This window comes from Salmo salar, chromosome 10 (assembly GCF_965601325.2).
Source record: "Salmo salar chromosome 10, fSalSal1, whole genome shotgun sequence".
Classification (NCBI taxonomy): Eukaryota; Metazoa; Chordata; class Actinopteri; order Salmoniformes; family Salmonidae; genus Salmo; species Salmo salar.
In genome coordinates this window covers 90,667,338-90,686,665 of record NC_138300.1, presented here as the reverse complement: position 1 = coordinate 90,686,665, position 19,328 = coordinate 90,667,338, and the positions used below count along the sequence as shown (strand labels likewise).

Here is a 19,328-nt window from a genome sequence, read left to right as displayed (position 1 = left end):
GCACTCTGACTAAATATAGACTAATATGGTTAGGGAGTGAGGAATTTGTATCACACACGTTTCTCTATTTGCAACAAGTCTTTGTTAATATGCATCTTATAGAAATTACTACAACATAACACAAATGCTCATCTCTGTGCATTGCACATTGGATGAAAAAGCCAATCTTTTCTTGCAAAACCTATCTTTCAATTAAACATTGAAATAGTAATGATTCATTGATAGGTATTTCTACAAGCTTGGATGTGCGAGAGGGAAGTTTGACTGCTGAATTATTGAGCTCGTTTTAAAAGAATCTGCACACAATTAGAGGGGATTTTACTGGAAATATGTCCTACTTCAGAAATACCCATACAGGGAATTTAGGACTTGATGGAGGTATTCTCTTATAATGACAAAAATGTTTGAGTGTTTCTGTGTGTGGTCGCAGTACCGTTCACTGTTATCTGGTTTGACAGTAGGGCTCTCCTTATTTTCTACCCACTCTCCACCCACTTCATCTTCATAAATACTAATTGATACTAACATAAAACAGAGGTCATCTCAAAGTGTTTTTCCAAGACACTTTTTTCAAAGCAGCGTGTCAATATTCAATTGAATGGATTATAAATTCTAAGCACAAGGAGGGATAGCGAGCGAGGTGAACACAATGTGAAAGTCAAAATGAGAAAATCTTAATCGTAAGATATCTTTAATTAATGCTTTCGATAATATCCTCATTATAACAGTATCAGCCAGAAAACCCAACATCAAAAATCTAAATGTAACAGGATAATAATTTAACGATGAAACACCAGATCAAACAGAGAAAAAAGAGAGGAGAAAAGTCAAACCAAGCATTCAGAATAAATAATCGTATTATATTCATTTTCATTCCTCTCCTGTTCACATTGCAATCATAATTATCAGAAGTACCTTTATTATCTTTATTCATTTTGTTAAATGTAGAATTTGAGGGGCAACGTAAGAGCTGGGTCAGTCTGCAGGGACGAGTGGGGACAGGGGTCATGAGGGAGAGCTGGTTTGTGCTTCTCAGTTGCACATTCATTCAAAACTCATGAAGGGAGTGACCGGCACATGCACCAGGTTACAGTCGTCAAGCAGCTGGAGGTGGGTGTGATCTGGGGATGGGCAGATAGGGTCATGAAGGTCAAAAAACAGACAGCGATGGTTGTCAGGGTTCACAGCATGGGCTCCCTGCAGAGCACAATCTCCAGCTCGGAGCGGTACAACTTCCCCCCGTCCGACAGGGCCATGATGCTCTTCTTGTAGTCAATCAGGTTTTTGGTGTCCACCTCCTGAGAGAAGATTAGAGAAGACAAGACACCATTAACTATACAGGTGCTTCTGTAATGACACATTATAATGATAAATTCAGCGTTATGTGGGAATGAGAGCTAAGCTTCAAACCTTCCATATTATCTCACCTTTTTGTTCTTTTCATAGAGGTCACGCAACAGAGCATCGAGCTCCTGCTCATCAATGTAGCCGTTTCCATCCTGGAAGAAAGAGCGGTAAAATGTATCATATACCTGCATTAGAAATGTTTTCAATTCCATACTTTCAATGGAAGCTTAAAAAAGTACATTTCACTTATGAATAAAACATATGTACTGTATATGGCTGCTTTAGAGCAAAAGCTTTAAATGTATAAGGAGACATTGTAGAGGGGAAGGGCCATGGTACTGAAGTTACAGTGGTGGGGTGTTTCTTTGAGAAGGCAGGGAAACAGACTGTCTTGGTTGCGTGCTGTCAAACATTTTGTATTTTTCAAAGCTATGCACATTTTAATTTTGGCACTGTGAGCAATGTTAGTGTTCAGTTGACCTGCTCTTTCCATTATTTTTACCCATAATTCCATAGCAGTGACAGCAGCTGCCAGTGATTCAGCTGCAGGGTGGAGGTTGAAACAAACGCTGAAATAATTATGCACGTAAATGTTAGCATTTGACACACATCATGTGTACATGGACTGCGTTTCATTTATAATTGAGCGTCTGCCCCAGTCCTCTCAGCAAGCATCTAGTCCAGACATAGGCACGCAAAAAGCCCTCTGCTCTGCTGAAGCATTTCAATTTTACTCTCCATCATCACTTTCATTTCAGTCCACATTCCAAAACTTTCAGCATATTTTTTCAACTTAAGTCACAGGCTCTATCCTGTCACTCAGAGAGTCTGTGAGCTATTGGAGCCCTGCTAATAGTTGTCTTGTGGATTGTTAGTACGCTATTGTGAAACTGTTGTACATGTAACCCTCAATAGAGAATAATGCATGCTCTTTTTGGAAAATGGAGCAACATACTTTAATTCAATAGAGAATAATGTATATGTAATGAAATATGTATCACAATACTGACATGTATGTAGCCTACAAAGCAATGACGACAGGAAATTAGCTGAAATACAGTGCTGGTTTTGAATTTGGCCAATCAAATAGTCCATACATCACAATCAATTCTAGGCGTATCAACAACACGCAAGTGATACGAGTTAGCGTTTTACTTGTTTGAAGTCAGCTCCCTATCCACTACATGCCAAGCCAGATGTAATGCTATTATCCTAAGACATTACTACATTCCACAACAGCAGTTTGATCCTGAAATCTGGCATCACCTGTCCACAAATGATGGAATACATGTTCAACCAACACTCAAACAAGAACAGCAGATGTACCAATCAAGCTTATTTACCTACCCGGATGAGCGGAAAGACCACTGCTTTGCAGAGAGTGAAATCAGTCATAACAACAACTCAGAGTCATCCACCAAACCTGATTGAAAGTTAAATACTGTACCTACAGCCAGTGGAGACCCACATTTTTAGCCTTTTTTGTTTTCTTGAGTAAGGCAGCTCCAAAATGCAGATGTTTCAGCCTAGCTCAGTGCTTTCTGTGGTAGTGGAGCGGGCCAGCAGAAAAAAGGAGTATTTGCGCCGTGATTGGCTCAGTATTCTGTCACTCATGGGGACATTGCGCAATTGCCTAGCTTCAGTCCTTTAGTAAGGGTAGACATCCAAAATGTCAGCCCTTTGGGTCCTACCATAGAGTTCTATTACAAGTGACCTCAAGGCTCAAGGTCATTGGCCACAGAACTTATGTCAAATCACATTATATGTACAGTAGCTTTGATTGGATTGATCATGTCAACATCATACTTTCACAATCTTAGCTAGCAGTCATCATTGTGAATCAAGTCTACTGGCAAATCCTTTTTAATCCTTGTCATATGAAGAGAAATAATGCAGAGGAAATATAGATAAATCGTATTGGTGCTCATCGGCCATTGGACATAAACATTACACAACAAGTTGGAAATCAACAATGAGTTGTTTGGAAGGTATCGGTGACAGTGGCTAACCGCAAGCATTGCAACTGGGAAGTCAGACTGGGAAAATACGTTTTGAATGGTCATCCAACTTGGAATTGTAAATCTTTTTCTTTGATGACAAAATTTGTCAACGAAGGACCGCCGCACACAACAAGATGAGTCCAAAAAATGTCTTACATGCTGCTGCATAAATGATGTAATATGCCAGGGAGATATGCAGCCATATCAGCAATGTTTTTTTAAAAAGGCAGTAAACGAGGCTGAATGAACTGTTTTGCTGCCAGACAAGATTCTGCTGATAGCCAGGTGTAGCGGTGGTAAGGATTCACTCCATGGTGCTGGAAAGAAAGCTCTGCTGTTGGGACAGCTCTATGTAGGCTCTAAACATTTGTGGGCACCGCTTGTCACCGTTATAGTGCAATTCATGTATTGCTTAGTGTTGTGTTGTGTAGTGGCATTGCTGGCATGCATCTGCAAATATTTGGGGGGGGGGGAGTTTGCCCCACCAAGATTTAAATGCTAAAACCGCCACTGCCTACAGTATATAGCAAACTGTATCCTTTTACAATATCCAATCACATATCTAAATGTACCTTGTCGTAGAATGCAAAGATAGCATTGAACTGCTCAGAGGTCAGTTTGATACCCTGTAAAACACATTTTGAAATAAAAACATATTATAACAGAGCAGCATGATGTTACTGAATTAGATTGTGCAAAATTAATGATTGTGTTCTGAAATATCAAATTATCAAATTGCTGGTATTTTTTCAGCCAAAATTACTGTGGAAAAGGGATTTGTTTGAAGGAACTATCAGTTCCTCTTGCACACTCCTCACCTGGAACTTCAGTAAGAAATTTTCCTTAACTGGGAGAAGCCTTAAAAGAGAAGAACAGAGAATAATTTCCATGAAACACTTGTTAGGAGTATCGGATGCTGAAGGCACACATGAAATAGAAACATTTCTTCTCAGTTGCTGACAGTCACCTCGCCATTTCTGACAGGCCCAGCTTCCCATCTCCGTTTAGATCAAACATCTTGAGCTACAGAGAGAGAGAGCGAGAGAGAGAGAGAGAGAGAGAAAGACAGGGAGGGAGGGAGAGATAGAGACATTAAAGCAAGGGGCCCTTCACCAGTTGTGATAACAACATGTATTATTTTTTTTAGAATGCTACTCTGTTGTCAATCCGTTGTACATAGAAGTTGCTACTCAACACTAAGACTAAACAATACAGATTGGTTTTCTCCCAAGAGTAATTCAGGTCAAGCTTTAGGCCTTGAGGTTCAAACAGATGCTTGAACATCTGCTGTTGGAACACACAACCCGTAGGACATTGTGAGTCCCACTCCCAACCACATGGCAGCCACCAGCATGATGGGACAAGGGATACATAGCTCCCTTGTTCACATATAAAGTATATTATACAATACCTACAGACAATGACTACAGATGTAGGATTTTCATTTGATCACTCTTTTGTTGCTGACAATTTTCCTGCACCGCAGGAAATGCAGATGAGAATCGTGATTTACATAAAGTCACTGAAAACCTGCACTAACACATGGATATATTAACAGTTTTCCACTTTTCATTTGGCCTCATTTTGACCAGCTAATATCCTAACCACCGATCAAGCAACATTATGGACTAAATGTTCAAATCCTGTAACTGCAGGAAGGCCAGCATCCCGGAGTCGCCTCTTCACTGTTGACATTGAGACTGGTGTTTTGCGGGTACTATTTATTGAAGCTGCCAGTTGAGGACTAGTGAGCCATCTGTTTCTCAAACTAGACACTCTAATGTACTTGTCCTCTTGCTCAGTTGTGCACCGGGGCCTTCCACTCCTCTTTCTATTCTGGTTAGAGCCAGTTTGCTCTGTTCTGTGAAGGGAATAGTACACAGTGTTGTACAAGCTCTTTAGTTTCTTGGCAATTTCTCATATGGAATAGCCTTCATTTCTCAGAACAAGAATAGACTGATGAGTTTCAGAAGAAAGTTCTTTGTTCTGGCCATTTTGAGCCTGTAATCGAGCCCACAAATGCTGATGCTCCAGATACTCAACTAGTCTAAAAAGGCCAGTTTTATTGCTTCTTTAACCAGAACAATAGTTTTCAGCTGTGCTAACATAATTGCAAAAAGGGTTTTCTAATGATCAATTAGCCTTTTAAAATGATAAACATGGATTAGCTAACACAACGTGCCATTGGAACACAGGAGTGATGGTTGCTGATAATGGGCCTCTGAACGCCTATGTAGATATTCCATAAAAAATCTGCCGTTTCCAGCTACAATAGTCATTTACAACATTAACAACGTCTACACTGTATTTCTGATCAATTTGATGTTATTTAATGGACAATTATTATTTTTTTCTTTCAAAAACAAGGACATTTCTAAGTGACCCCCAAACTTTTGAACGGTAGTGTACATGCGAGGATGTGGTCCATGTGGATCAATATACTCTAAAAGGCCAGCCACAGAAGTGTAGTTATTCCCCTCACAGTTTTGACTTTCACCTTGTGATTCTATATTAGTTATATTAAATCGTTTTTCAACATACTTTGGTGCAGGATGTGTTGGTGTTGGTTATTTCTCAGATAAGTCTGTGAGGAAGGTCGATGGAGGTAGATGGGGGTGGAGGTTCAGGGACTGGGGAGATGCAGATCATTTTTTGCCCAGGCTGAAGAAGTCTAAATCGGTCTGCTAATACAGGACTAGTAATGGCCCAGTGCACTACTTTTGTGAAAGAAAATGGAACTACATTTATTTGACTGTTTACCAGCATTTGTAACTTGAGTCTGATAATTATCTGTACAAAACAGGTAATCTGATAATACTTGTGAAATATAAAAATACTTGCTTGATATGTTTTCCAGTTTCTTGAAATACTTTGCTAATGCAACTTATTTCTGTGTGAAAACTGAAATGGTGTTTTCATTCCTTTTCAGTGAGTGAGGAATAGAACCCACAACTGCAGCATTGCAAGCGCCATGCCCTGCTAACTGAGCCACATCATCACAACCCACTTGATGTCTCAATGTACTCAATTCCTGTATTGTGGATTGTTTTTCTTCAGTCTTTTGGTACAAACCTAGATGACCAGCCTATGTACAATACAGTAATGTACATTTACATTAAGTGGTTTGTAAGGATGGTAAATTAATATTGCACAAAAAGTGGTTGTTTTCCATGTTATTTCATCAAGAAAAATATTTAATTTGATGTGAATGTTGTGTATCTTTGCCCATAACTTTGTACCTTTTGATGTAAATGTTTGAGGACAGGGTTTTATTATTTCTAGATTCCATTAGAATGATGATCACAGAGAAAGGGACAGGTCAACAACTCTTACAATTCCAACTATTGAATCCTGTAAGATACTGTTCTTAATTATACAACTACCTTTTTTTGCCAAAGCAGAGATGCTGAAAATGTTTTGTGCCTGTGCTACAGCCATCAATTAATATATATACTTTTACATTTTTATTGTATTTCCTTTTTTCAGATTTTTCAGGGTGTGCAGCAACCCTTCTTCCCGCGTCTATGGATGAAGGGTTTGGGAACGATACAGGAAGTGATTCATTTAGACTGAAAAGACTCACTATTGTCTGTGTGTACTCGTGAAGCTTCTGGTCATCGTAGTGTCTGTTGGCTTTCTTCAGCAGGTCTGAGAGGAATCCCTGTGGAGTTGAGAAAGGTGAGTAAACTATAATCCCCTAATAGGTCAACGAAATCCTATAATCTTAGAGAGTCTGGCTCGTCTATACTTTAGCGCTGAGGCCCCAGTTATTGGTTTTTGTCAGTCATATAAGTATTGGCTTACGCAGAGTTGCAAGTGTCACATATATTCTCACATCCTTCATTGACAGAAAGGACCATTCTATCTATCACTACCAGCCTGTGTTACAGTAAAACCTGCAGTTCCCTGCAGATAAGACAGCAGAAAACGCTTTAGAAATTAACCAGTGTCAGACAACCGCATAAAGGATGGTATTACAAGTCAGGATTTGTATAGTGTCCTTGTCTGACAGCCGTTGAGACGAGAGAAATTTGCATCGTCCCCATTTGCCTCACTGTATCAACACAACAACTATACCGGCAAGTTTTTGGGTGTTGGCTTCTAAACCTTCATTTACATTGTAAAGTATAATAATGCATCTCCTTGCCATCTTATATTGAATGACAAGAAGAGTTAGGAGACATTGGTTGGAGCTCTAGCATAGTTTGTACAAAATACATACTGTAAACATGTCTTACATTGATGGTTAACAAGTGAGGAACCATACCTTCAGTTCATTAGCTTCAATGTACCCACTGCGATCTGTATCGTATCGTCGCCAAGCCTATATATGCAAACACAACATCACACACATTAGAAATTAAAAAATAGACATACAGCCAATCACTTGCTCCCACAGTAGTACCAATCACTTTATAAATGAGCCATCTCATTCCTCCACTCACACTCAAACACCCCCATATCCAATGTCCTTTAACACCAAAGCAATCAAACTGGATTATATTAATGGGATTGCATGTGACATTCATGAATTACTCTCTGGAGGGACAGAGATCACTTTCAAAAGGAGAGGAAGAGCACAAAAAAATCATATCCAATTTATGTGGCTGGTAATTGTTAGTTTTTTCTTCCTGTAATCACACTAGGGTTTTCATTATACTTTCCAGATTTCTAAATCCTATCTCCCACACATTGTGAGAGGGGAAGGAGAGAGAAATGCATTTTAATTAATGTTTTAATCTAGCAGCTGTCCCTGTTTCCAGAAAGGGCTCTTATCAAAGATAGATGCCCTCCCTCTCCAGGTCTGTTGAGAATTACAGCCGCACATCTATAATATATGATTCTGAAAATAGAAGTTTGTACTTCCTCATTCAATCCCTTTAAAAGTCTTCGCTACCACACCGGGTGATTAAAAAGCCTCATTTTCTCTTTCTCATGTAATTCTTCCTGCTCTTGACATAATAGGAGTGTAGTGGGTGACTGGATGGTCCCTCCTGGTATCACTGATAATCAAACTCTCTCCATTTACACTGTATGAGAACTAATCTGACAGAGCTGTCAAGTGTCTCTGAAATGTAATCTCCTTTACCAGTGATTGATTGTGGCTTTTCTCTTGGCAGAGGACACATACATGACAGAGAAAAATAACCTGTGAGTAGAATACATTTTGTTCAGAGACTTTTCTCTCAAATGATGTATTACTTGCAGTGCAATTCCCTAATATGATTTGGGTATGATTTGGGATAGGCAATGATTCCAAAATGTGGATTGTTGTGTGTTTTAATTGCTTTGTCTAATTGTTTTTTTTAATTCTACCTTATTACAGTATCTCTGTATTTCCAATCCCACCAACACACATTATAAACAGCCTGTACGAGTCTTCACATTCTTACTCAAACCAAATTAATACTCAAACCATCTATTTTCACCACTTACCGCCATGAACTCAGAACTGGATCCAACAAACTCTCTGAAGCAAAGCAGGAAGTTCTCCTCCGTGGGCAAAATCTGAGCCAGCTGGAGAAGTATAGAGATAAATGAATTAGGGGGAAAAAAAGATAACCTGTGTTTGATTGTGTGAAAAATACTGTTTAATAATAGAATCTTCTCTTCGATGAAGATTACTCGAATGAAGCATAGATCATCGAGTCAATCAACAGTTTCAGAACACATCTACTATAATAGTGTCTGATTATTTCTGCATTGATATGCAAACTGTCTGAGATCATTGGTAATAATTCTCACTAGCATAATCAAATCCTCATTGATCTGAAAATGAAGAAATGTCAACTCACCTCTGACATCTCAATTCTCCCATCTGCGTTCTTGTCAAACTTCTGCATAAACTCCTTCATCTTCTCTCTGAAAGTGGAGTTTGATGGGTCCTGTAACACATGCACAAATACACGCAAATATATGTTTGTCATGACACAAACATCAGTAAAGATCTGTTGTTATTTTGTTATGCAAACCGTCCTCTTGTGTTATAGGACTGTGGTCACACACATTGTTGTGACAGAGATAGTTTTAGATGTTAGTGGTTGCTACACTGGGCAGACAGAGAGATTGTTTCTCTAAAACAGACAAGCGTCTTCTCCCCAGCTAAAGGGCTCATCATCTTCTAGTCACAGACTTTATGCAGCTACAGGGAGATTATATGTAACATGATTACTGATGCTCTCTGATTCCTGTGTTCTACACACACAAGATGTGGTGACACAAAGATTATTGCACCGACTCCTCCCAAGAAAGAGGATATCTTCCATCTGTGGGAGAACTCTCTGGAGAAATGTGTTGTTCTGATGTTGCTTAAATAATTAATTAGCTCCTGATTGGACAAATCAGTGGCATTTTAATTACTGCCAGTCCTAGACAGACTGGACAGCTTAGAGACATGAGTTCATATCTATAGGGCTTGTTCCGGAACTCAATGAACCACCTACCAGAATAGGCCACAACCTTGATTAGTGAGAAGATGCCAACATATGTCTGTTGGATTAAAGAACAAACAAAATACTACCTTTACTATTGTCAGTGAAATTTGGAAAGTTGGTGGTAGAATTACTTTGTACCTTTGTACCTTAAAGGAAACTCATGTTACACCAATTACTATGTCCAATATGTGTTTGCATGAGGTTGTACTCCTTTGGTTTCACCTAATAAAACCCAAAACATATTTACTGTTGTATTTAATGATCAGAGCCATGACACTTTCATTGAAAGTGGTCAGTCAATCCAGCATTACAGTATATCTGCTGTAGCATACATTATTATACCCAAATGGAAATAATGTTACAAAATGGTATTGGATTCAGTACTGTGAAAAATTCCACAAAGACCCATCAGAGACAGAATAGGTCTGCGACGTACACGTAATGTATGTGGGCAGTAGTTATGTAAACATAGATATTGTATAAACATTGCTATGACATGTTTGATTGAATTGAGCCCTTAGTCAAGGCCCAGGGATCATTCCCTTACCACTCCGGCCCCTCTCCGTGCAATCTCCAACTCCCTGAAGAAGTTCTCCAGTTCCTTGCCCTCAATGTAGCCATTGCCTGCAGCAGAGGAAACAGAGATTTGACAAATCAGCCCAAGACTATCTATCATACAGGCAGTGACTGTGAAGCATCAAAGATCCCCATGTAATGCATAGAAGTACCACTGTGAATGTGTGACTCTTGAGAAGTGAGATTGTACAAATTTGACAGCAAATTAGGCCAATGCTTCCCTGTTTTACAGTAATACTCCAGAACTAAGTTTGTCTGGCTTGCTTGCTGGCTGATTGGATGGCTGGCTCAATGACTGACATAATAACTAACTAATTTGTTGTCCAGATGGTTAGCATGCTGCGAGGCTGGCTCTGGCTGACGTGATTTGTGAGATAGCTTGCACTCAAACGTTGGAACCTGCTTAATTAAATCCCTTGAAGGGGTCTCCCAGTCTTGAAATGCACTGCTACTCTCTCTTTCTCTCTCTCTCCCTCTAATTGAGGCCTCCAAGGCCTTTTAAGTCCAGTTATTTAAAAAGACAATGGGGAAATTTCTGCCTGGCATGACAGTGTAAGAAATCGATGCAGGAATCCCAACTTCAAATAAATGTGCCTAGTTGCACCCTTGCCAGGATTATTTGGACGTCTATAAATAATGGTGAAGGAAACGCTAGAGCTTTAATCTTAATGTTGCTAAATCGAGGGAGACTAGTGAGATGATTATTATGGTAACTTTTGACAAATACCAACAAGCCTTTCCATCAGCTTCACGATTGAAACGTCTTTCAGTTGCCTATGTATTCATTTGCCTGTGGATCCTAGTGACATTTGCACGGACCTGAGTACCGGAAGTCTCTGGGGAAGCACTCAGTTTGATATTTACCAGACGAACAAGTACATATCATTATGAGCAAAGCACATTTGCGTTTGATTACACAGAAAACATAACTTGCTCTATATAGAGCGGATGTAATTCTAGCAAAATCATCATGATGCAATTTTATTTTATTATCTTTTATTTTATTGACATATAGGTTTGTATAATAGCTTTACATATGATTTAGTTTATCATTACATGTTAGTATGACCAATATGATCCAGTGGTTTTATATGCTCGTTGTCTATGAACTTTGTATGAACTTTGTATACGTGTTAATAAATCCAAAACAAGCTGGAGGTGTGCATGTATACTGCAGAGTATGCTGTGTATGATGATATGACATATACACTAGCCCACAGTAGCCTATGTACTGGAGTCTCCAATTCTTTTTCAATTATCTACTCATTTACTTTTTTTTTCTATTTCATTGGAGAATTGCAAATAACAAATGAATCCTGCTTGTTATCGAAACACTTGTGGCAATAGAATGTGGCCTACTGTGTTAGTTTATGTCCCATTTGCGGTCAAAGACAATAGCCATCTCCAACATTATCTGATATAAGCTACCTATTTATTATTAAATGTAAAGGTATCCCTCAGAAGGCGACAACTTAAGAGTAGCATACTGTCAGCATACTGTCATGCAATCAGAATGCATTATGTGACTTGTTTTAGGCACATTTGACCTCTATGGCTTATCATCTCAATATGATCTTGAGTTAGCCTATACCATCAGCCATTTTGAGTTAGCCTATACCATCAGCCATTTTGAGTCGTTTTTGACACATAATTATATTCTAGGCTGATGTGAATAACAAATCCTGATAAACATTGGCAATCATTATGGTGTTATTTATCTCATACCCCCAAAAATGTATGAACTGTTAAAACAAATACCAGCTGATTGATAACCTATTCCCCACAAGACAGGGAAAAGGTACAATACTAGAAAACATTATCAAGGGACAACAACATGATCATGCCAAGTCTTTCAATGCATTATAACTGCCTCATAAGTTATGCATTACTGAAATGTCAATATCAGACAGACATTAGTCAGCTATCTCTCTGTGTGTTCTCTATAGCAAAATGTTCATCAACATCGTTAATTCGTCTAATCATTTCAGCACCATGGTCAGCGGCAAAATTGGTAGGTCAATCCCATGATCTGATGCTCTGGCCTAGCCTATTTGCACAAGAGCAGCAATTCACTGTGAACCATGTTCACATCCCTATGTCATGTTGTCTTTGCAGAAAATGCTTAATCCATAGAGACAGCGCAGTATAGGCCCTATTGGGTGGACCAACAGCACCAATCTCTGTTTGTGCTCAGAGAACTAAACACCCAGAGGGAACTAGTACTGTAATCCGAGAGACTCCTCGCGCCTAGAGTATTATCATTCCGCTTCAACAAATGGCCGGGACGGAATGTGCAGTAACACTATCAATAGGGGAAACCAATTATGCCTAGAGGATGCCCAAGGACAATGCGCGTGGAGGGGCGTGGGCTCGTTCGCTCGAATTGAGCCGAGAACTCGTCATTTTATAGCATGTAATAGGCTACTGAAAGTAGATAGTTGTCTGTCTCCTCTGAGTTGGGGTTTCATCTGTATAGTGAATTACATTCATATAATACTGGAATTCGATTGACAAACTCCCTCCTTACATTTTAGACGCACTTTTTAAAGCAGGATTCCAACCATCAGTTATGATGCCTATGGAAACTCTTGAGTCTGTCCTGACATCATCCAGATGTGTTTATTTTGTTTAATCGTACTTTATAAAACAATACAGTGGAATAATATTATTACAATATTTAAGTATTCAGTCAAGTTAGTGAAGCCTCATTTTTTGATAGGCCTATACAAAAATGACACTTATTGTGTGGTAAGGCTACATATACGTTTTCTATGGAAGACCACACCGCCATCCCTCCTTTAGCTCACCGTGCACTGAGGTATAACCTAGACTTCTGATGCCTTTTGATCGATAGACTAATCTACGTTGTAATACTGATGTATTATTAGTATCTGAATGGGTTCTTCTAGTAACTGAATAAAAGTCATGCATCCATTCAACCAACCTTTTTAAATCAAATATTAAATGGATCAATTAATACACAGGTAGTCTATTCGAACCTTTCTAAAGATACAATATTTAGTGCCCACAATTAATTACATTTTAAAAATGTATTTTTTATCATTAGATCGAACAGAAACCTCAACAGTAACACCAGGAGTTATCCAGCTGCTTTTCTAACTGCCAAGAAAGTAAATGCACTAGAATACTTATCCAGCATTTTTTGTCAAACACTTTTTGTCTTGTCCAATCAAAATTCTAAGCATCCAGCAGTTTATAGCCCACGCTTTTTCCATCATGACCAAAAGTGAATTTCAGTTATGATATACACTTTTTAGACAAAGCTATCGCAATATTCAAGCGGCATCTTTGAAAAAAAAAAACGAAAAGTATTGAAGGTACGCCTATGATATGTTTAACTTGTAAACTAAAATCTGTGATAGAGTATACGTAACCTAGTCTATTCGACATGTTAGCTTACATTTGTGTCTGCATTTGAAACAATGACTCGTTCAAAAAAGTGCTGCGTAAAATTCAAGGTAACATTTTGGATAACTTTGTGCTCCGATACTAACCGTCCGTATCGAAATGGTTCCAGATGTCGATGAACTGGGTGGCGCTCAATTCCGCCAGATGAAGGTGAGGAGGCTGCTGTGGTTTGTTTGCCATGTTCTCAACGACTTTTCCTCTTGTGCGCTAGAATATCCCCTGCGAAGTTTTTATCTGTAGGACCACAATCCACACTGTAACCCCCCTGCGTGTTGCCAGAGCTTTTAAACCAAAGCAGAGACTGCAGTTCCCATGTAGCCACGCAGGTGGCGCAGTGACACCAAGTTCAACGCCCTCACACCTCCATTCGTCTGCGTTCGCCTTCTGATGCGAGGAATCGCGCAAGGCACAGGGACTCACTGTTCCATGCGGAGAGGGACGTTCAATAGTCGGAATGCATCCAAAGAACTTCAATGGACTGAACCGTCTGTTGCTGTTCAGGCTTGAGCTTTGCCATCAAGAACCAGATTTCTAGACTATGTGGCTTGAATTATGTAAATCACAATGAGATGCGCAGGAATTGTCTAGCTCCATGAGCAAAAAACTGCCGGTGTCATTTCCTTCCTTTATTTTCACTGTCAATTTGCATTCATGGAGAAGATGGGGATGGATTGGCATTGGATAGAGTGTTAATCCTTACTGTGTTTAAGTGTGTTCAATGGACTACATGGACACCTCTTAAATGTGTTTACAATCACAGTAAGAGACACTGGTCTCCAAGGAACTTCCCAAAGGCTTGGGTTAATTATCCTTTGGCGTTCATGCATTGAGACTAGCTCAGTAAGGAGAACAAGAGCCCAGGGAGGAGTCGTGCCTGTGCCCTGGGACTGAGGAAGCACAGCAGTAATTACTGTAGTCCTGCTGCTGCACAGCCACTGCACTGCATGGAGCTGCTGCATGCACAACTCACTCAGCTTTAATTAATGCCAATTACTCGGGCTTCAGTGAAATGATTCAACCAACGCCAGATTCATTAGAAATCCACACTCTAATCACATTTTATACAGCCCTAGAGGAATCTGTGATTAGGCTGCATTCTTTGAGGACCAGAACATCCAACCAACATTACAATTATGAAAAGGAATTTACCATGCAACTTATAACATACACTACATGACCAAAAGTATGTGGACACCTGGTCGTCAAACATCTCATTCCAAAATGATGGGCATTAATATGGAGTTGGCCCCATCTTTGCTGCTATAACAGCCTCCACTCTTCTGGGAAGGCTTTCCATTAGATGTTGGAACATTGCTGCAGGGACTTGCTTCCATTCAGCCACAAGAGCATTAGTGAGGTTGGGCACTGAAGTTGGACAATTAGGCTTGGCTCGCAGTTGACTTTCCAATTCATTCCAAAGGTGTTAGATGGGGTTGAGGTTAGGGCTCTGTGCAGGCCAGTCAAGTTTTTCCGCACCGATCTCAACAAACCATTTCTGTATGGAGCTCGCATTGTGCACGGGGGCATTGTCATGCTGAAACAGGAAAGGGCCTTCCCCAAAATGTTGCCACAAAGTTGGAAGCACAGAATCATCCAGAATGTCGCTGTATGCTGTAGCGTTAAGATTTCCCTTCACTGGAACTAAGAGGCCTAGTCCGAACAAAGAAAAACAGCCCCACACCATTATTCCTTCTCCACTAAACTTTACAGTTGGCACTATGCATTGGGGCAGGTACTGTAGCGGTCTCCTGGCATCCGCCAACTCACATTTATCCGTCGGGCTGCCAGATGGTAAAGCGTGATTCATCACTCCAGAGACCGTGTTTCCACTGCTCCAGAATCCAACAGCGGCGAACTTTACACCATTCCAGCCGACGCTTGGCATTGCGCATGGTGATCTCAGGCTTTTGTGCGGCTGCTCGACCATGGAAACCCATTTCATGAAGCTCCCGATTAACAATTTGTGTGCTGACGTTGATCCAGAGGCAGTTTGGAACTCGGTAGTTAGTATTGCAAACGAGGACAGAGGATTTTTATGCACTATGTGCTTCAACACTCGGCGGTCACATTCTGTGAACTTGAGTGGCCTACCACTTCACGGCTGAGCCGTTGTTGCTCCTAGACGTTTCCACTTCACAATAACAGCACTTACAGTTGACGGGGGAAGCTCTGACGAACTGACTCGTTAAAAAGGGGGCATCCTATGATGGTGCCATGTTGAAAGTCACTGAGCTCTTCAGTAAGGCCATTCTATTGCCAGTGTTTGTCTATGGAGATTGCATGGCTGTGTGCTCGATTTTACACACTTGTCAGCAACGGGTGTGGCTGAAACTCATTTGAAGGGGTGTCCACATACTTTTGTACATATAATGTACTTGTTTTGTTTGGACATGTCAAGGGTAATGATATTCCTGGTTTAGCGTTTCTCTATTGGTTTATACAATCTTAGTCATGCTCAACTCTCCTTGGACATTCAGATGGAGTTTCAATGGTGAATAATGTAACAATGATGAATGCCTTATCTGTAGGAAGCTCAGAAATTAGGGCACACCACCTCAATATAATCCTCTGGCTAGAACTGAAAATTGTAAATTTGCTCAGTTATTGAGGAAATATGTCTTGTAAATCATTGTATCCACGACCTGGCAGTGTCACACTTCCCCTTGTCTCCTCATGACATGCTGCAGGTTGGGACGACACTGGCTCTGAGACTGGCTCTGTGTTCTGACACTGACCAGTGCAACAGACATATTTTGGATGTCATAAAGTGCTCAATAACTTATACAACTTTTTTATGGAAAGTCAGCTAACATAATCTGAAATTAGCGGTCAGCTAATATGATCTGCAACAGACAGTCAGTCAATAAAATCTTAACAGTTGTCACCTGAATCTTGGCACAGTTCCATCCTCCTTCATATCCAATGCTGACAGGGCGGTTTGGGAACATTGAAAGCCTTTATTCAGCAGAGATGTCTCAGTCTATTTCCACCGCAGGTCTTTTGACCATGCAATCAATAGTCTCACTTCACATTTATTGGCAAGACAGGGACAGATAACTCCCATCTCAGAATGCTGATCTGTCATCATGCAGAGTAGGAATAAAGCATTGACCTTAAAACAATAGCAAAGGCTTTCTAGTCCTTCATCCCCTCCCTTTTTTCAGTTATCACTCTTGCTTTGTCTATTCAAGGAAGGTGGTCGTTTGTCCCCTTCATGAATATAGATTGATTGATGTACAAACAGGGAATAGCAATTGTTAATATAAATATTAAAACCATCTCTGACTCATAATGTTGTATTCAGTTGTGGGTTTCCCACCTCCACTGCTCATGTATTCATTTTCATTCTTCCTTCCGGCTCTACTAGTTTATGATTTTAATGAACAAATAAAGATAAACTTAAGCAAACTTTTAAAAGAGTGTGTGTTGTTCAACTGTGCACTGTTGTGTGCTGGTGGGAATCTCCCAAACTGCTTTCGGAAATGAATACTTTTAAATCCCTCTTTTATTATGGCACTCTCTCTTTACAGGCTTTCCCCCTCTGGTAGCTTAGAAGATTTGAGCCAAGTGAGTGGGGAAATAAAAAAAAAGCTCTCCATCAACAGTGGGATTGCACTGCACTGATTACACCAAAATGAAAAAGATAAAAAGAACAGGATGGAGGAGGGGAATGCGTGAGTAGTGTGTTGTTAACAGATATCTGGGTAGAAGACAGGGAGAGCGTGCCGCTTGATCGAAAAATGAATATCGTTTTTTTCTTCTTCTGTGTGTTTATGTAGAGTAGAAAAACCACACTCCAAACTAGTATCACATTCGTCAATCATTACCTCGATTTCTTGTGAGTGATTTACAAGTTTAGTGGCTCATATGGGTTTAGTCTTAACTGAAATCAGTCATCCACATAGAGACCTTGGAAAGCAGAGTGCCCCTGAAACAGGAAATATGGGGCCTGTGAGAACATTAACGCAAAGTGACATTAATTCGTAGTGAGCTAAAATGGAATTGGGATCTCTAGGATGATTTAGCAGTTGGTGTTTGAGCGATAGAGGGGACAAGCTGCAAAAAGGGAAGGAAAATGAGCCTGGAAAGGAGAAAGAGGGAAAAGACAGGAGGAAACACAAAAACAATCTCTGACATCATACCCAAGATGGAAGAAAGTGTACAATGCATGATTACCACAAGTTATCTAGCTAACTCACTGAGATATCATGACATCGTGCAATGAACTATGAGATTGCCTCAATATGCAGACCTCACTGCACACACAGCTTTGCATTATTTACACGTCTGCAAGTGGCTAACTGCAATACTGTGATGTACAGGTGTTGGATCTTAATTTGATCACCCCGTTGCAGGATGACTTTAACATTTGTACTGTATCTGAGGTTTAAAAAGGCTTCTGAAGTTTGTAATTTCCACTTTGAAATTTCAGACTTGATTTTCCTTTTAAGAAAAAATGTATCAACCCTTACAAAAATGTAGATCAATTATAATGCACATAATAATTCACATTCCTTGCTACTGCAGGATTATTTTCCTGCCGTAGCAAACTGGCTCAAATTAAGATCCTACATCTGTACGCACAATGGCTAATAGCAATGCCAGGGTTGTCTTCACGTTCCCTTCAGAACACTGTTATTACACAGCACTGTTTCAGACAACAGTGTTTTTTAAGCTGACCTTTGCGTGGTGATCAAATAGATTTGACCCATCTGGATCATAGGAATTCAGTAACGCTTATGTTGCCCCCATTTCAGGCAAGATGAAGATCATGTATTCCTTGATATGTCAATTAAATTTATCTTGGAGCATGTAGAGACATATAACTACTTTGTAGAGTGACACCAATTTCATGATGAGAAAACAAAAAAGTAGTCACTCAAAACATGCATCACACACACTACACGCATGCACGCACGCACGCACGCATACACGCACGCACGCACACGTTATTTTATTCAGTGTAGCACTGTTGTAATGAATACTCAGGAAGAAAACGGTGTAGATTCACACGCAGAACGCGACAGGTGTTTATTTCGCAGAAGGCAGGAATCGTGGTCACAGGCAGGCAATGGTCATACACAGGTAGGCAAACAGACAGGTGAATCAAAACTAGGACTGAAGGCTTTAACTGGTTCTCACAAACGAGCTAGGAAAAGGCTTAGTAGAGTCAAAACGAACAATACCTCACAAAGGCACAAACAGAATGAACTGAACTAAATAAGGAGCTGATGAGACCAGGTGAGTAACTAACACAGGTGAAATCAATGAACAAAAATGAAAGACAGGGCTACGTTCAAGAACACAAAGAAACAGGGCTACGTTCAAGAACACAAAGAAACAGAACACAAGGTTGACTAAGAAAATAAATACAGAACCTTACAACTGTAATGCCCTCATGAATGTATCTTGGAGTGACTATTATCTTGTCTGTTAATAGAGAGTAACGGGGGCCCTAGCCTGTCCTCCCTCCCTACTGCTTATGCAGCTTACACAGGGCATTCGCTGATTCATTCATTTTCCAGCACTGATTACAAGGGTG

At 40.0% G+C, this 19,328-nt stretch overlaps 1 protein-coding gene across 1 annotated transcript; it reads right to left on the bottom strand.

Annotated features, from left to right (window-relative positions):
* Nucleotides 1-674: 674 nt before the first annotated feature.
* Nucleotides 675-14,054, bottom strand: LOC106560817 (calretinin). Its single transcript, XM_014124144.3, has 11 exons — nucleotides 13,873-14,054; nucleotides 10,329-10,405; nucleotides 9,143-9,232; nucleotides 8,784-8,864; nucleotides 7,615-7,671; nucleotides 6,931-7,008; nucleotides 4,315-4,370; nucleotides 4,166-4,205; nucleotides 3,920-3,973; nucleotides 1,428-1,499; nucleotides 675-1,298 (listed from the first exon to the last, which is right to left on the bottom strand). Exons 1-11 carry the CDS (start codon nucleotides 13,964-13,966, stop codon nucleotides 1,182-1,184), a joined length of 816 nt encoding a protein of 271 aa, XP_013979619.1. The 5' UTR covers nucleotides 13,967-14,054; the 3' UTR covers nucleotides 675-1,181.
* Nucleotides 14,055-19,328: the final 5,274 nt, after the last annotated feature.